The following is a 16,691-nucleotide window of genomic DNA, read 5'->3' as shown; positions in this document are numbered from 1 at the left end:
TGCAAGCGAGGGAGAACATGCGAGGCTGGAGGGAGGTTCACGTCAACGAGTCCCTTCAAGGCATGGAGATTCTGTGTAGGAAGTTTGGCCCCATTCTATCATTGGTGGGGTTCAGAATGCTATTGGGTTGAAGGTGAACTATAAATCCCAGCAACAACAACTCCCAAATGGCAAGGTCTATTTTCCCCAAATTCTACCAGTGTTCGCATTTGGGCATATTGAGTATTTGTGTCAGGTTTGGTCCAGATCCATCATTGTTTGAGTCCATAGTGCTCTCTGGATATAGGTGAACTACAACTCCAAAACTCAAGGTTAATGGCCACCAAACCCTTCTCGTATTTTCGGTTGGTGTGCCAACCGAAGTTTGGTTCAATTTCATCGTTGGTGGAGTTCAGAATGCTCTTTGATTGTAGCTTAACTATAAATTCCAGCAACTACAACTCCCAAAATGACAAAATCAATCCCTCCCCCCAATCCCACTAGTATTAAAATTTAGGCATATTGGGTATTTGTGCCAAATTTAGTCCAGGGAATAAAAATACATCCTGCATATCGGGTATTTCCATTCCGATTCATAACAGTAGTAAAATTACAGTTATGAAGTGGCAACAAAATAATTTTATGATTGGGGGTCACCCCAACATGAGGAACTGGATTAAAGGGTCGCAGCATTAAGAAGGTTGAGAAACACTGCTCTAAAGCTAATCTCTGAGCCAAGCTAAGTCACTTTGCCAGGGACCTGTTACTCATTCTTGCTTTTGATTAATGCAAGTTCTCTGCTGACTTTTCCTTTCCAGATGATCATTGAGCCCACCAGCCCCAAGCTGCTCCCAGACCCCCTGAAGGAACCCTATTATCAGCCCCCTTACACCTTAGTCATCGAACTCACCGATGTCCTCCTACACCCAGAATGGTCGGTGCGTAGCCATTTTGATGTTTTTCAGAAAGTGTTATTAGATTTTTACGGCTTAGATCTACCAAAGACTGTCCCTGCCCTTAATGAGCCTGTGTTTGATCTTATAATCTGTTTTGGAGGCTTTTCTCTAAGTTCCACCACTTTCACTGTCCCATCTGTTGAAGACATGAGCATTAGGGTCTTTTTGATGGAACTCTATTGAAATAAAAGTGGGTTATAAAGGAGGAGGAGGAGGAGGAGGAGATGGAGAAGTAACTGTCTTCCAAGAGAGGCTCAATTCACTCCTCTGGAAGTGAGAATCCAAGGAAGGGAGTAACATCAAGTCTTCATGGTTCCCTCGTATTTGTCCTCCATGATTTCTGCAAAGAGTCTTCTATCCTTATGTTGTGTCAGTAATGTTTGAGATGCTTGTCTGTTCTTAAGGTGAAAAGCACATGTCTGTGTATTAGATGGATTAGGAATCAGTAAGAGCAACTAAAGCTTCAGAGAGCTTTTGTTCAACCATTTCAAAGCTTCCTGTGTGGGTGGTGATGGTATTATCATCAACATAGATGAAACTCCCTGTCCCTTCTGGCAGTGGCTGATCATTTGTGTAAATGTAAAACATTGATGGAGCAAGTGCGCTTCCCCGAGGCTGGCCATTCTTCTGTTTCCACTATCTGCTTCTCTGGCCCTGGAACTCAACAAAAAAGCTCCTGTTTTGTAGCAGATTTCCTATGAAGCAGCTAAGGCGGTAGTCCTTTGTGACATTATAATTTTTCCTCAGGAACAGACAAGCATCTCGAGCTCTGAGGAACACCTAGGAAGGAATCCCACTGGACCATTGTAGCACATCCAAATACCTGGGAGTCATTTTGGACTGTGCTCTGACTTACAAGAAGCACTGCTTGAATATCAAGCAAAAAGTGGGCGCTAGAAATAATATCATATGAAAGCTGACTAGCATGACCAGGGAATCACAACCAGACACAGTGAAAACATCTGACCTTGCGCTTTGCTACTCTGCTGCTGAATACGCGTGCCCAGTGTGGAACACATTTCACCATGTAAAAACAGTGGATGTGGCTCTTAATGAGACATGCTGCATTATCACAGGGTGTCTGCGCCCTACACCACTGGAGAAATTACACTGTTTGGCTGGTATTGCATCACCTGACATCCACTGGGAAGCAGCAGCCTGTAATGAAAGGACCAAGGCAGTGACATCTCTGGCCCATCCTCTGTTCGGATATCAGCCAGTATGCCAATGCCTTAAATCAAGAAATAGCTTCCTAAGATCTACAGAGATACTTGCTGGAACACCTCAGCAAGCAAGAGTCCAAAAGTGGCAGGCTCAAACCCAGAACCTCATTCTATGACTGAGAGCAGATGAGAGGCTCCCTCCTGGGCACACAGAAGTCTGGGCAACTTGGTAGGCGCTGAACAGACTGCATTCTGGCACCACCAGATGCAGAGCCAATCTGCAATGTGGAGCTCACAACATGCAAGTGTGGAGAGGAGCAAACCACAGACCACCTATTGCAATGCAGCCTGAACCCAGCCACAGGCACAATGGAGGACCTTCTCACACCAAGTGCCCAGCTTCTGATCAAAGGACATGTAGCATAATGCCAAATTTTTAACTTTGTTTTTGTTTTTAAATACATTACAACTGTACCTGCAATTCCCTTCTGACACGATAAGCCAAGTATGTAAGGTTTCCTGCACTTTTCCCTTTCTTTCTCTATTACTGGCTTGGTTTTAAAGGAGTTGCTGCTGATGCTCCACTTTTTCCACTGCCTTAGATACACCTTCCAAAGTTATAAGGCATTCCTTCTCCTGTCTGTTATTTTCCTACCCTCTTTTCTCCTTCTCGCTGGCTTTTGGACTTCCCATTCCTGAAGCACTGCTGTTAACGCACCACTGTTGCATTGGTTTGTACTTGTCCCCTCTGTGTTGCCTTTTCTCTCCTGGCTCTTCTCATTTTTCCCCGTTCTGTCCTCAGCTTGTGACCGGCTGGCGCTTCAAGAAGAGGCCGGGCATCGACAACCTCTTCCAGCAGTTGGCCCCTCTCTACGAGATCGTCATCTTCACTTCCGAGACTGGAATGGTGAGTGTCCCTCAGAGATGTTCCTAAGCCAGACATGGGCAAACTTTGGCCCTCCAGGTGTTTTGGACTTCAACTTCCACAATTCCTAACAGCCGGTAGGCTGTTAGGAATTGTGGAAGTTGAAGTCCAAAACACCTGGAGGGCCAAAGTTTGCCCATGTCTGGCTGAAGAATGCAGGGTGAGTTGGCCTGCTTCAAGCTCCTTCTTCCCCACTCTCCTTCCTCACGCTTGAGTGGCAGAAGGGAGTGTGCCGGGGCTCATTTGAATGTCTATGGGGTGCCTTTCAGCCCATTGAATCGGGGTTGTTCCCGTGCTAATTGAGTGGGCCTGTATTGGGAGAGAAAACAACAAGCACACGGTCAGGAGATGCTCAGTCTGAGTGGGCAGAAGGCAAGGAGGAATCTGCAGGAGTCCTTCTCTGCCTTCCTTGTTGCTCCTTGGCCCTTAGAAGGCCTTTCAGCCAGATCCCATGTAGCAGTGGCCTTTATGTTGTGGCCCGTGGCTCTAGGACAGTGGTTCTCAACCTTCCTAATGCCGCGACCCCTTAATACAGCGCCTCATGTTGTGGTGACCCCCAAACATAAAATAATTATCGTTGCTACTTCCTAACAGTAATTGTGTTACTGTTATGAATCATAATGAAAATATCTGAAATGCGAGATGAATTTTCATTCACTAGACCAAATTTGGCATAAATACCCAATAACGGAGCTCCGTGCAGTCATGTCGGCCTTGAAGGTGTCTATGGACAACACCAGCTCTTCGGCCTAGAAATTGAGCACCAACCCCAAGTCTTGGACATAACTGGACTTAATGACAGGGGAAAACCTTACCTTACCCAATATGCCAAATTTCAATACTGTTGGGGTTGTAATTTGGGAGTTGTAGTTACGGGGATTTATAGTTCACCTACAATCAAAGAGCATTGTGAACCCCACCAATGATCGAATTGAACAAAACTTGGCGTACAGAACTCCCATGACCGTCTGTTGTTCTGTAGTCTGTTCTTACTGTTGCTATTTGGTTGTTATACGGATTCCTCAGGAGACAGGCAAGGTGACTTGGGATCCCCATACATATTTATTTATTTATTATGACATTTATATGCCGCCCTTCTCACCCCAAAGGGGACTCAGAGCGGTTATATGTAATATGTAAATACAATACATTATACAATTAGCATAGCGCAATATTAGTAACATACATTCCTATACTGTACTAAACCAGTATACTGTAATATTATTAGTAATATTACATGTAATAAGAAATATATAATTATTATATTGTATTATTATTAGTATTTATTATGATCCGCACAGTCAAAAGCTTTAGAATAGTCAATAAAACAGAAATTGATCAACAACAACAACAACTTTTGTTTATAATCCATCCTATCTCCCCAAGGGGACTCAACATCAAATCATGTTAGCAATGCAGTAAACTGCAGCCAGTCAGTGAACTGAAACACTCTTATGACTGGCCAGCCTTTTGTCAAAAGCTAAAGAGAGATGAAGCTTCTTCCTTTGGTTTTTGACAAACAGACTGGCTGGTCATGAGAGAGCTGCACGTTACAAACTGCCAGGTGAACAACCAAATGGGATTGTGCGTCAATGGAATTGCAGTATTTGCCCATGTTCTGGCATCATATGGGCCTGTCAGATAATTCTGTTTACTTTTTTTCGTGTTCCAGACTGCCTTCCCGCTCATCGACAGCGTCGACCCTCATGGGTTCATCTCCTACCGGCTTTTCCGTGATGCCACCCGCTACATGGATGGGCACCACGTGAAGGTATCGCTTGCGAAATTCTCGAACCTTTATTTTCTGTAAAGAATTACTTTTTTTTCCTCTGGGAACTCAACTGCCACTTGAGCTCAGGCCCTGGCTTATATATGTTAAACAGGAAGCATCCACTCCCTCCCAGAGAGCTTCAAACAACAGGGAACAGTGAGTCACTAATTGATGCCCTGCAACTGTCAATCACTGCTGGCTAAAAAATGTAGCCTCACCTCTCGATCGAAACAAACAGAGCAGCTAATCTTGTAAAATTTGTGTGTTTTTTATCTGTTTGTTTGTTTTGTTCTGTTAGAAATGTAATACAATGTTCTGGTTGCGGATGACACGATAAATACATAAATAAAATAAGCTAATCTTAAACACTCACTCAGCTTCCTAATGCACTCTAAGACAAGGCTTACCTGAAACAGAGGGAACAAGATGGCTTCTTGCTTCCTCAACTTCTGTGGGAACTCAACTGCCACTTGAGCTCAGGCCCTAGCTTATATAGGTTAAACAACCACTCCCTCCCAGAGAGCTTCAAAAAACAGGGAACAATGAGTCACTAATTTGATGCCCTGTAACTGTCAATCACTGCTTGCTAAAGAATTTAGCCTCGGCTCTCAAACACTCAGAGCAGCTAATTTTAAACACTCACTCAGCTTCCTAATGCACTCTAAGACAAGGCTTACCTGAATCAGAGGGAACAAGAAGGCTTCTTGCTTCCTCAACTTCTGTGGAAACTCAACTGCCACTTGAGCTCAGGCCCTGGCTTATATAGGTTAAACAACCACTCCCTCCCGGAGAGCTTCAAACAACAGGGAACAGTGAGTCACTAATTGATACCCTGCAACTGTCAATCACTGTTGGCTCAAAAATTTAGCCTCGCCTCTCAAACGAAACAAACACTCAGAGCAGCTAATTTTAAACACTCACTCAGCTTCCTAATGCACTCTAAGACAAGGCTTACCTGAAGAAGAGGGAACAAGATGGCTTCTTGCTTCCTCAACTTTTGTGGGAACTCAACTGCCACTTGAGCTCAGGCCCTGGCTTATATTTTACTACCTCATTGTATATGAACGGACTTTAGCATCAAACAATTTGCGTGTCCATGGGGATCCCGGAACCAAACCCCACCGGATCCAAACTGTCAGGGTTAGATTCTGATGAAGGTTTCTTTCAAGGTAACTTTTGTCTGGAAAAGATGGCCCTAAAACAGGCATGGGCAAACTTCAGCCCTCCAGGTGTTTTGGACTTCAACTCCCACAATTCCTAACAGCCTACCAGCTGTTAGGAATTGTGGGAGTTGGAGTCCAAAACACCTGGAGGGCTGAGGTTTGCCCACGCCGACCCTAAAAACACCCTGAGGATTTGATTGAGTGGATATTCCTTCGCCTGCTTTTGGTCATAGCTCTGACCCATCTCCAGAGCTGCATGGAAGGCCCAAAGACAGGACCGAGATGCCAGATGCTCCCTCATGCTCCGCAATGCAAGTCCTGTGGGTCTGCCCTCCCACAATAGAGGGGTGATGGCTTTGCTTGGCTTTGCAGCGTGTCTGCCTTCTGTTGGTCCTCCCCCTCCCCTTTTTTTCCTCCCATCTGCTGCCCCAGAGCCAGCGGGGTGCCCCTTTCTCTCTCCGTGACGTGTGCTTACTTACCATCCTCCTGATTGTTGCCTTTTCTTTTCTTTCGTCTCCCTTAAGCCGGGGTGGCGGAGTGTCCCCCTCCGTCCTGCTGTTCCTCAGATGGCTGGACAGGGAAAAAAACAAGGGACGTGTTTCACTCGTTGAGTTAAAGGAGAAAGTAGGATAGGAAGAGAGGGGAAAGTGTTGGATAACATTATGTATGTCCTGGATTATAAGTGTCATTTCCGAATTGGGACTATCATAAAAACATAGGGGAAGTTTATTAAACTTTAACAACATTGCTGTGAGTTTTCCGGGTTTTCTGGCCATGTTCCAGAAGCATTCTCTCCTGATGTTTTGCCTACATCTATGGCAGGAATCCTCAGAGGTTTTGAGTTCTGTTATTTATTTAATTATCATGTCATCAGCAACCATACCATTGTATTACATTTCTAACAGAACAAAACAAACACAGAGATTTAAAAAAACCCACAGATTTTGCAAGCTTGGTAGTTGATTAAATGTCCTTTGAGCATTTGTCCCCTTGGAGTGCCTCTGGTGTCCCCTTGGAGTGCCTCTGGTGTCCCCTATCTGTCCCCTTGGAGTGCCTCTGGTGTTGCCCTAAGAAGGTCCTCCCTTGTGCATGTGGCAGGGCTCAGGTTGCATTGCAGCAGGTGGTCATGGTTTGCTCTTCTCCACACTCGCATGTCGTGGATTCCACTTTGTGGCCCCATTTCTGAAGGTTGGCTCTGCATCTCGTGGTGCCAGAGCGCAGTTTGTTCAGTGCCTTCCAAGTCGCCCCATCTTCTGTGTGCCCAGGGGGGAGTCTCTCATTTGGAATCAGCCATTGGTTGAGGTTCTGGGTTTGAGCCTGCCACTTTTGGACTCTCACTTGCTGAGGTGTTCCAGCGAGTGTCTCTGTAGATCTTAGAAAACTATGTCTGGATTTAAGTCGTTGATGTGCTGTCTGATACCCAAACAGGGAATGAGCTGGAGATGTCTCTGCCTTGGTCCTTTCACTATTGGCTGCTACTTCCCGGCGGATGTCAGGTGGTGTGATACCGGCTAGACAGTGTAATTTCTCCAGTGGTGTAGGGCACAGACACCCCGTGATAATGCGGAATGTCTCATTAAGAGCCACATCCACTGTTTGAGCGTGGTGAGATGTGTTCCACACTGGGCATGCATACTCAGCAGCGGAGTAGCACAGCGCAAGGGCAGATGTCTTCACTGTATCTGGTTGTGAACCCCAGGTTGTGCCAGTCAGCTTTCCTATGATATTGTTTCTAGCACCCACGTTTTGCTTGATGTTCAGGCAGTGCTTCTTGTAGGTAAGAGCACGGTCCAGAGTGACTCCCAGGGATGTGGGTGCGCTGCAATGCTCCAGTGGGATTCCTTTCCAGGTGATCTTCAGAGCTCGGGATGCTTGTCTGTTCTTGAGATGAAAGGCACATGTCTGTGTTTTAGATGGGTTGGGGATCAGCTGGTTTTCCCTGTAATAGGCAGTAAGAGCACCTAGAGCTTCGGAAAGCTTCTGTTCTACCCCGCTAACATCTCCCGAAGGACTCGGTGCGGCTTACAAGAGGCCGAAGCCCAACACATCAATAAAACAACAGCATAACAAATACAACAATAAATAAACTCATAAAACAAGCAATAAACATTAGAACAATAGCAATAAACATTAGACAATAACACCATGGCACATTTAAAACTAAGGCCAGTCCAAATGTAATGATTAAAATTTTAAAATGCTGAACATGACAGGTGAGATGGATAGGTTTTTAGGAGATAATTTATTATTTGCTTTTTATTTATTTGCTTTATTTCTATACCGCGTTTCTCAACCTATAATAGGTGACTCAATGCGGTTTACACAATATTAATTATCACAACAATAACAATTAAAACACAGCATATCCAATAGCACACACACAACCATTCATACAATGCCTCGATCGCAAACAAGATCCAGTCTCATATCCTTATGCCGTTCCTATGTTCAGTTTACCGTCATTCTGTGTACCATTGCGCTGATTAGCCAAACGCTTGCTCAAAAAGCCAGGTTTTGAGCTTCTTCCTAAATGCCAGCAACGAAGGGACCTGTCTGATGTCGTTTGGTAGGGCATTCCATAACCGAGGGGCCACCACCGAGAAGGCCCTGTCTCTCGTTCCCGCCAGCCGTGCCTGTGACGCAGGCGGAACCGAGAGCAGGGCCTCCCCGGACGATCTTAATGTCCGTGTCGGTTCATAGGAGGAGATGCGTTCGGAGAGGTAGGTGGGGCCGGAACCGTTTAGGGCTTTGTAGGCTAATGCCAGCACCTTGAATTGTGCCCGGTAGGGAATTGGCAGCCAGTGGAGCTGGCTCAACAGAGGAGTGGTATGCTCCCTGAGAGCTGCTCCTGTTAGCAACCTGGCTGCCGAGCGCTGGACCATCTGGAGCTTCCGGGCAGTCTTCAAGGGCAGCCCCACGTAGAGCGCGTTGCAGTAATCTATGCGGGATGTGACCAGAGCGTGGACTACCGTGGCCAAGTCCGACTTCCCGAGGTACGGGCGCAGCTGGCGCACGAGCCGAAGCTGTGCAAATGCTCCCCTGGCCACCGCTGAGACCTGAGGCTCCAGGCTCAGCGATGAATCCAGGGTTACACCCAAGCTGCGAACCTGCGTCTTCAGGGGGAGTGTAACCCCGTCTAACACAGGCTGTAACCCTATGCCCCGTTCGGCCTTTCGACTGACCAGGAGTGCCTCTGTCTTGTCTGGATTCAACTTCAATTTGTTCACCCTCATCCAGTCCGACACAGCAGCCAAGCACCGGTTCAGGACCTGAACAGCCTCCTTAGAAGTAGGTGGAAAGGAGTGACAGAGTTGGACATCATCTGCGTACAGATAACACCGCACCCCGAAACTCCGGATGATCTCTCCCAACGGCTTCATGTAGATGTTAAACAACATGGGGGACAGTATTGAACCCTGCGGGACCCCACAAGACAATGGTTGTGAGGACGAGCAGCTGTCCCCCATCAACACCTTCTGGGTACGACCCTCTAGGAAGGACCTGAGCCACTGTAAAACAGTGCCACCAAGGCCCATTCCCGCGAGGCGTCCCAGAAGGATACCGTGGTCGACGGTATCGAAGGCCGCTGAGAGATCCAGCAGGACCAACAGGGACACACTCCCCCTGTCGAGCTCCCTGCGGAGATCATCCACTAAGGCGACCAGGGCTGTCTCGGTACCATGTCCCGGCCTAAAGCCAGACTGTGCCGGATCCAGATAATCCGTGTCTACCAAGAATACCTGGAGTTGTGAGGCCACCACACGTTCCAGGACTTTGCTCAAAAAGGGAAGATTGGAAACAGGCCGATAGTTGACGAATTGAGTGGGGTCTAGTGATGGTTTTTTCAACAGCGGTTTTATTACAGCTTGTTTTAAGCTGGCTGGAATATTGCCTTCCCGAAGGGAGGCATTAACCACCACCTCCACCCACTCGGCCAATCCCCCTCTGGCCTCCTTTAGAAGCCAGGATGGGCAGGGGTCTAGGATGCATGTGGTAGCTCTCATTCCTCCAAGTATCTTGTCCACATCCTCGGGTTTCACCAATTGAAATGAATCCATCAAAATCGGACAAGCAGATGCTCGTGTTACATCCTCAGAGACTGCCGTTAACGTGGTATCCAGGCCAGAGCGGATCAAAGCGACTTTGTCCGCAAAGAACCGAGCAAATGCTTCACAGCGGGCCGTCGAGTTGTCAGGGTTCCCATCCGGAATGGTGGGGTTCAATAGCCCTCTGACAACTCGAAACAACTCCGCCGGACGGTTCTTTGCGGACGCAATATTGGCCGCAAAGAAAGCTTTCTTTGCCGCCTTTATTGCCACGGCATATGCGGTGTGCGGCATATGCGGTGTGCCGCCTTTATTGCCACGGCATATGCGGAGATAAGTGCGGTGTGCAGACAATCTTAATCCCTAGTAAAGTGCATTTGGGACATGATGCTAGGAGTTTCCTATTCTGGGAAGGCACACTGGAACAGCCACGTCTTCAAGTTCTTCCTAACGACTGCCAATGTTGGGGCTTGTCTGATGTCCTTGGGAAGAGAGCTCCAGAGTTGGGGGGCCACCACGGAGAAGGCCCTGTCCCTCGTCCCCACCAATCGCGCTTGCGACGCAGGTGAGATCGTGAGCAGGGCCTCCCCAGATGATCGGAGAGATCGTGTGGGTTTATATACGGAGATGCGGTCATGCAGGTAGGCGGGTCCCAAACCGTTTAGAACTTTGTAGGTAAGCACCTGCACCTTGAATTGGGACCAGAAGATGAACGGCAGCCAATGGAGCTCCTTAAAACAGGAGTGTTTATTTATTTATTTATTTATTTGATGCATTTATTAACCGCCATTCTCAGCCCTTTAGGGCGACTCATGGCGGTGTACAACACATATAAAAAGGCAATTTACAAAGAGGCAATTACAACAACATATTAACAATACAACAATTACAAAATTACACTAAAAATCCGCTTCGTCTCATAGTGGAATCATAACCAATCTCATATTCCTTGTTCCTTTCCAGTCGTCTTTACCACATTTTTATAGCACTTAATTAAATGCCTTCTCGAACAGCCATGTCTTAAGGCTTTTTCGGAAGGACATAAGGGAGGGCGCCTGTCTGATGTCTGCAGGGAGAGTGTTCCACAGCCGGGGGGCCACCACCGAGAAGGCCCTCTCCCTCGTCCCCGCCAGACGTGCCTGTGAGGCAGGCGGGATCGAGAGAAGGGCCTCCCCAGACGATCTCAAGGTCCTCGTGGGCTCGTAGGCCAAGATGCGGTCTGAAAGGTATTTTGGGCCGGAGCCGTTTAGGGCTTTGTAGGCCAAAACCAGCACCTTAAATTGGGTCCGGTAGCAAATCGGCAGCCAGTGGAGCTGGGACAACAAGGGCGTTGTGTGCTCCCTGCCTCCCGCTCCAGTTAGTAACATGGCTGCCGCGCGCTGAGCCAGCTGAAGCTTCCGGGCCGTCTTCAAGGGCAGCCCCACGTAGTGTTGATCTCTCTCTGTAAGGATTAGCATTGAATGGCCTTCAAAGCCAGAGTGAAGACAGAGGGGAGCGGAAGACAGTTCCATCTTGTCTTTACTAATAATATAGTATAGTATATTGCATATACATACAATATTTACAATATTATAATGTAATACAATATAATACTAGTAATAATACAATATTATAATGTAATACAATATAATACTAGTAATAATAATACAATATTATAATTATATATTTACATTACATGTAATATTACTAATAATATTGCAATATAATGGTATAGTGCAATATCATAATATATAATACTGATATTGTACTATGCTAATAATACAATATATAAAAATGTAATGTTCGTTTGTGGGATTAACAGAACTCAAAAACCACTGGACGAATTGGCACCAAATTTGGACACAAGACACCTAACGACCCAGTGTATGTCCTTCACTCCAAAAAATTGATTTTGTCGTTGGAGAGTTGTAATTGCTGGGATTTATAGTTCACCTACAATCAAAGAGCATTCTGAACTCCACCAACGATGGAATTGAACCAAATTTGGCACACAGTTCTCCCATGACCAACAGAAAATACTAGAAGGGCTTGGTGGGCAGTGTACTTTGGTTTTGGTTTTGGAGTTGTAGTTCACCTACATCCAGAGATCACTGTGGAATCAAACCTTGATGGATCTGGACCAAACTCTACATGAATACTCAATATGCCCAAATGTGAACACTGGTGGAGTTTGGGGAAAATAGAATCTTGACATTTGGGAGTTGAACTTGCTGGGATTTATAGTTCACCTACAATCACAAGAGCATTCTGAATCCCACCAATGATTGAATTGGGCCAAACCTCCCACACAGAATCCCCATGTGGGCCACAGCAACGCGTGGAAGGGGACGGCTAGTAATATAATATATTGTATGAAAATATATATTGTAAGCCACTCTGAGTCCCTTTCGGGATGAGAAGGGCGGCATATAAATGCCGTAAATAAATAAATGAAGCCTGACTGGTTGTTGCCTGGGGAGTCCCTTTGTTGGGAGATGTTGGCTGCTCCTGATCAATTATTGTCTGGAATTCCCCTGGTTTTGAGTGCTCCTCTTTATCTACTGTCCTAATTTTAGAGATTTTTTAAAATATTGGTGGCCAGAAAGGAAACTCCTTCTTTGGAGGTTTTTAATCAGAGACTGGATGGCCATTTGTCAGGAAGGCTTTACTTGTGCTTTTCTTGCATGGCAGAACATGGTTGGACTGGATGGCCCTTGTGGTCTCTTCCCTCTCTATGAGTCTAAGTGCAGAAGTATTGGACTTCAATAGGACATCTCCAGTGTATATGTTTCTGCTTCTCTCAGCATGTGAAAAACCATCTTGAAGGCCAGTTTGAATTGTTCCCCTTCTATTTCTTTGTCGTCATCATTGTCCTTCTCCTAGGATATCTCCTGCCTGAACAGAGACCCATCCAAGGTGGTGGTGGTGGACTGCAAGAAGGAGGCCTTCCGCCTGCAGCCCTACAACGGCATGGCGCTGAAGAAATGGGATGGGAACTCAGATGACCGGACCCTCTTCGACCTCTCTGCCTTTCTGAAGAGTAAGAGGGAAAGGGGGCGTCTGAGGGGAGGCTGGTGGGGAAGCGTTTCAGTACTTCAGTCCAAAGAAGGTGGTTTATAGTTTCTGCAGAAATACAATCCAGCTGCCCCATTTCTTCTTCTTTGCTTCTGCCTTTTTTATGCTGAGAGAGATGTTTGAGCTTCGAGGCGACGCTGCTGCAACTGTTTTCTTTGCCTACAGCTATTGCCTTGAGTGGAGTGGAAGACGTCCGGTCGGTGCTGGAGAATTACTCCTTGGAGGACGATCCCTTGGAGGCCTTCAAGCGCAGGCAGACCCAGCTGGAGCAGGTGAGAGCAAGCCTTGCTGGTTGTATTACTTCTGGATTGAATTATGTTCTCTAGCAATCTCTAGAGCAGGCCTGGGCAAACTTGGGCACTCCAGGTGTTTTGGACTGCAACTCTAGTTATTAATTATTATTAGGACTTCCACTACATAGATGGAGCTGGAAGATGCACCATTGTTGTTGTTGTTGTTGTTATTATTTAGCTGGAATTTAAAGATGAATTATTATTATTATTATTATTATTATTATTATTATTATTGGGTTACTGTGAGTTTTTCGGGCTGTCTGGCCATGTTCCAGAAGCAGTATCTCCTGACATTTTGCCCACATCTATGGCAGCCACCCTCAGAGGTTGTGATGTCTGGGACCACCTTTACTTTTATTTATTTATTTATTTATTTATATATATATATATTTACTTGTTGTTCATTCGTTCAGTCGTCTCCGACTCTTCGTGACCTCATGGACCAGCCCACGCCAGAGCTCCCTGTCGGCCGTTACCACCCCCAGCTCCCTCAAGGTCAGTCCAGTCACTTCAAGGATGCCATCCATCCATCTTGCCCTTGGTCGGCCCCTCTTCCTTTTGCCTTCCACTTTCCCCAGCATAATTGTCTTCTCTAGGCTTTCCTGTCTCCTCATGATGTGGCCAAAGTACTTCAACTTTGTCTCTAGTATCTTTCCCTCCAGTGAGCAGTCGGGCTTTATTTCCTGGAGGATGGACTGGTTGGATCTTCTCGCAGTCCAAGGCACTCTCAGCACTTTCCTCCAACACCACAGCTCAAAAGCATCGATCTTCCTTCGCTCAGCCTTCCCTAAGGTCCAGCTCTCACATCCGTAGGTGACTACAGGGAATACCATGGCTTTGACTAGGCGGATCTTTGTTGCCAGTCTGATGTCTCTACTCTTCACTATTTTGTCGAGACTGGACATTGCTCTCCTCCCAAGAAGTAAGCGTCTTCTGATTTCCTGGCTACAGTCTGCATCTGCAGTAATCTTTGCACCTAGAAATATGAAGTCTGTCACGGCCTCCACGGTTTCTCCCTCTATTTTCCAGTTGTCAATCATTCTTGTTGCCATAATCTTGGTTTTTTTGACGTTTAGCTGCAACCCGGCTTTTGCGCTTTCTTCTTTCACCTTGATTAGAAGGCTCCTCAGCTCCTCCTCGCTTTCGGCCATCAGAGTGGTGTCATCTGCATATCTGAGGTTGTTAATGTTTCTTCCAGCCATTTTCACCCCAGCCTTGCATTCATCCAGCCCCGCACATCGCATGATGTGTTCTGCATACAAGTTAAAAAGGTTGGGTGAGAGGATGCAGCCTTGCCGTACGCCTTTCCCAATCTTGAACCAGTCTGTTGTTCCGTGGTCAGTTCTGACTGTTGCTACTTGGTCCTTGTACAGATTCCTCAGGAGAGAGACAAGGGGGCTTGGGATGCCCATCCCACTAAGAACTTGCCACAATTTATTATGATCCACACAGTCAAAGGCTTTAGAATAGTCAATGAAGCAGAAATAGATGTCTTTCTGAAACTCCCTGCCTTTCTCCATTATCCAGCGGATATTGGCAATCTGGTCTCTTGTTCCTCTGCCTTTTCTAAACCCAGCTTGAACGTCTGGCAACTCTCGCTCCATGTATTGCTGGAGTCTTCCTTGCAGGATCTTGAGCATTACCTTACTGGCATGAGAAATAAGGGCCACTGTACGGAAGTTTGAGCAGTCTTTCGCATTTCCCTTTTTTGGTATGGGGATATAAGTTGATTTTTTCCAGTCTGATGGCCATTCTTGTGTTTTCCATATTTGCTGGCATATGGCATGCATCACCTTGACAGCATCATCTTTTAAGATTTTAAACAGTTCAGCTGGGATCCCGTCGTCTCCTGCTGCCTTGTTGTTAGCAATGCTTCTTAAGGCCCATTCAACCTCACTCCTCAGGATGTCTGGTTCTAATTCATTCACCACACCGTCATAACTATCCTCAATATTATTATCCTTCCTATACAGATCTTCTGTATAGTCTCGCCACCTTCTCTTGATCTCTTCAGCTTCTGTTAGGTCCCTGCCATCTTTGTTTTTTATCATACCAATTTTTGCCTGAAATTTACCTCCAATGTTTCTAATTTTCTGGAAGAGGTCTCTTGTCCTTCCTATTCTGTTGTCTTCCTCCACTTCCATGCATTGCTTATTTAAAAATAGTTCCTTATCTCTTCTGGCTAACCTCTGGAATTGCGCATTTAACTGGGCATATCTCCCCTTATCCCTGTTTCCTTTTGCTTTCCTCCTTTCTTGGGCTACTTCCAGTGTCTCAGCAGACAACCATTTTGCCTTCTTGGTTTTCTTTTTCTTTGGGACGTACTTTGTTGCCGCCTCCTGAACAATGTCGTGGACTTCTGTCCATAGTTCTTCTGGGACTCTGTTTACTAAATCTAGTCCTTCAAATCTGTTCTTCACTTCCACTGTATATTCGCTAGGAATGTTAGTGAGATCATATCTAACTGGTCTGTGTATTTTCCCTGATCTCTTTAGTTTTATTCTAAATTGGGCAATAAGAAGTTCATGATCTGAGCTACAGTCAGCCCCAGGTCTTGTTTTCACCGACTGGATGGATGTCCGCCACCTTTGGCTGCAAAGGATGTAGTCAATCTGATTTCGGTGTTGACCATCTGGTGAGGTCCATGTATAAAGCCGTCTTTTAGGTTGTTGGAAGAGAGTATTCGTTATACACAGCGAGTTTTCCTGGCAAAATTCTATCAGCCTGCATCCCGCTTCATTTTGTTCTCCCAGACCATGCTTGCCTGTGATCCCTGTTGTCATTTGACTTCCCACCTTGGCATTCCAGTCTCCTGTAATGAAAATAATGTCTCTTTTTGGTGTATTATCCAGTAGGTCCTGCAGATCCTCATAGAACTGATCTACTTCTGCTTCTTCAGCAGCTGTGGTTGGGGCATATATTTGGATCACTGTAATGTTGAAAGGCTTTCCTTGCACTCGAATTGAGATCATTCTGTCATTTTTTGGGTTATATATTTACTAGAACTCCCAAATGTCAAGGCATATTTCCCCCAAGCTCTATCTATGTTTGTAGTTGAGCATATGGAATATTCGTGCCAAGTTTGGTCCAGATCCATCATTGTTTGAGTCCACAGTGCTCTCTGGATGTAGGTGAACTACAACTCCCAAACTCAAGGTCAATGCCCACCAAAACCCTTCTAGTTTTTTCTGTTGGTCAGGGGAGTCCTGTGTGTCACCTTTGGTTCAATTCCATCATTGGTGGAGTTCAGAATGCTCTTTGATTGTAGGTGAACTATAAATCCCAAGAACTACAACTCCCAAATGACAAAATCACAAAAATTTGAGTGAAGGACATACATT

The 16,691-nt window shown here is 46.0% G+C and overlaps 1 protein-coding gene across 1 annotated transcript in view; it reads left to right on the top strand.

Annotated features, from left to right (window-relative positions):
• Positions 1 to 16,691, top strand: part of LOC132781285 (mitochondrial import inner membrane translocase subunit TIM50) — a 49,919-nt gene that overhangs the window by 32,516 nt on the left and 712 nt on the right. Inside the window, exons 6-10 of the mRNA XM_067461067.1 lie at positions 798 to 917; positions 2,901 to 3,005; positions 4,696 to 4,794; positions 12,866 to 13,022; positions 13,223 to 13,329. Coding sequence (XP_067317168.1) covers positions 798 to 917; positions 2,901 to 3,005; positions 4,696 to 4,794; positions 12,866 to 13,022; positions 13,223 to 13,329 — 588 coding nt within the window. The remainder of the gene's footprint in view (positions 1 to 797; positions 918 to 2,900; positions 3,006 to 4,695; positions 4,795 to 12,865; positions 13,023 to 13,222; positions 13,330 to 16,691) is intronic.

The sequence above is a fragment of the Anolis sagrei genome, chromosome X (genome assembly GCF_037176765.1).
Source record: "Anolis sagrei isolate rAnoSag1 chromosome X, rAnoSag1.mat, whole genome shotgun sequence".
NCBI classification, from domain to species: domain Eukaryota; kingdom Metazoa; phylum Chordata; class Lepidosauria; order Squamata; family Dactyloidae; genus Anolis; species Anolis sagrei.
Note: the sequence above shows the minus strand (reverse complement) of the source record. Positions and strands in the feature narration are given on the sequence as shown.